Below are 2,023 nucleotides of genomic sequence, written 5' to 3'. Positions count from 1 at the left end.
GGATGGCTTACAGTTTCAGTGTGCAGTAGCTCTATTGCGTGTTACCACGTTGTCAAACTGTTTTTGCACTGTCAGTGCAAATGCTACATTTGTAATATTGCACAAAATACAGCACAGGGCATAAAATGTTCGCTAATTTGTTAATAACTTGTTATATAGGAAAAGGGACACTAGTAGAGATAAAATTTTTTTTGCAACGATTTAAAACAAAAAAGTTTAATTATAAAAATTAGCATCGTAAAAATCTACTAATAGTCTTTTAAGCACCATCAGCGGGTCTAGGCAGCGGATTCATGTTTTCCGGTTTGTTAGGCGGATTATCCACTATCCCGTAGCGAATCAGATCTCCACCGAGGGTCTCCACTTTGAAACGTGTCTCCGAGGGGCGAGTCGCTTTTGGCATATCGGGCTGATCGTCGTAGATGTTTAATTGAGTGTACCTTACCTGGCCGTAGTCTTTGACGTCCTGCGCAATAACTGCCTCCATCTCCTTACCGTTTCCTTGGTTGATTTTTGCATTCTGCGGTATGACGTTGTCCAGAGTACCCTGGCCACCCAACCGTTTCGCCAGCATGTGTCCTGCCTGATCTTTCTTGCCTTCCTCCTGACCCTCCTCTCCACCCTGTTGCGCCTCTCCATCTTTTTTCGGCTCTTGNCTGACCCTCCTCTCCACCCTGTTGCGCCTCTCCATCTTTTTTCGGCTCTTGCACCTTCTTCCTTGCCGAATTATTCACATCGGTGCCTTTGTCCAGATTCTCTCTGCCAATGACTGAGCTTTGGTAGACAACGCGATTACCCGCTTCGGGGTCTGTCTGAACTTGTCGTGTCGGAAATCGATCACTGTCGGCGTTCTTTGTCTCCGTTGTCAGACTGGCCTGCGTGCTGATTTCCTCCGGGTTAAATTTCGTTCCCTTTGGGGGCTTATCCCTAGGGCCGCGGTCTTCGGAAATGTAGTGCCGATCCGGCCTTGCAGGCGGTGCTTTGGTGCTTGCTGATTCACCTGGTGCTGCAGCTCTGGCAGCAGCGGCAGCAGCTGCAGCTGCAGCTTCTGCTTTTCTCTGCTCTTCTAGTTTATTTCCGACGGAAGCTTTGCGTTGTGTTTTGACTCTCCCTGGAGATCTATCAGAAGACTCTTCTGTCTTTTCTGAAGAGGAACTGTCATCTGATGTGTCGGTGTGCGTGCTGGTGCCTGTGGGACCGTTGTTAGGCTCGTCAGGATTGCCCGAAGCGGAAGCGGTTGACTTTTGCGTTTCCTGTTTTTGGTCACCGCTCGGTTGCTGCTTTTTAGCTTTTTCACCTGTTTCCGATTGTTCTGAAAGAGACTCTGGTGTGTCTGGTGCGTTTGGTTGCTGGCTAGAACGGTTAGCGGTTTTTCGCCTTTTAGCTTCCTCTGTTGATAAAGTTGAAGAGGAGTCAGGCTGGTCTGCATTAGACGATTCAGACTTTGATGTTTCCTGTTTGCTGCCATCCGAAGATTTTTGCAAAGTTTTAGCTTCGCCAGGTTTACCTTTGTGACCATCTTTACTATCACTAGAAGATGAGCTTTCAGATTTTGATTTTGTGCTTTCTTTTTGTGTTTGATCTTTTTTTGTTTGCGCTAGTTTGTGGCCAACAAAAGCTTTTCTTTGTATTTTAGGTTTACCTGTGGTAGCATCTTTCTTTTCATTATCACTTGACGATGTTCCCGTAGCCTGTTTTTTGCTTTCTCTACTTTGTGCTAATTTGAATCCTATGGAAGCCTTTCTTAGTGGAGTACTGGCTGGCGGGGCATGCGATTTGTGTTGATCAAGAGAAGAGGAAATTTTTGGAGCCAATTTTAATTTTGGAATTGATTTTAACTTGCTCGTACCACTTTTTGCCTGCTTCAACTGATAACCGACTGAGGCCTTTCGCTGTGGATAAGCTTTTGGTAGAGGTTGATTTCGGAGCGGCTGAATGCTGGCCTTTCGTTTGGTTTTATTTGTGGTACTAAATGGCTTTCTGCCACTATTTGTTTGTCTGGTCGAATGACCACCACTTTTTG

General features: G+C 45.9%; 1 protein-coding gene across 1 annotated transcript; it reads right to left on the bottom strand.

Moving 5' to 3' along the window:
- Positions 1-661: 661 nt before the first annotated feature.
- On the bottom strand, positions 662-1,717 carry LOC108355855 (neuromodulin-like; the record flags this gene model as incomplete). The annotated part of the gene is made up of 1 exon (XM_017606988.1): positions 662-1,717. A coding segment is annotated over one exon (1,056 nt), but the record flags the coding sequence as incomplete, so codon positions are not given.
- Positions 1,718-2,023: the final 306 nt, after the last annotated feature.

This window comes from Rhagoletis zephyria, unplaced genomic scaffold (genome assembly GCF_001687245.7).
Source record: "Rhagoletis zephyria isolate East Lansing unplaced genomic scaffold, Rhagoletis_zephyria_1.1 Rzeph_scaffold_51098, whole genome shotgun sequence".
NCBI classification, from domain to species: domain Eukaryota; kingdom Metazoa; phylum Arthropoda; class Insecta; order Diptera; family Tephritidae; genus Rhagoletis; species Rhagoletis zephyria.
The sequence above is the reverse complement of the archived record's forward strand: the minus strand, read 5'-3'. Positions and strand labels throughout refer to the sequence as shown.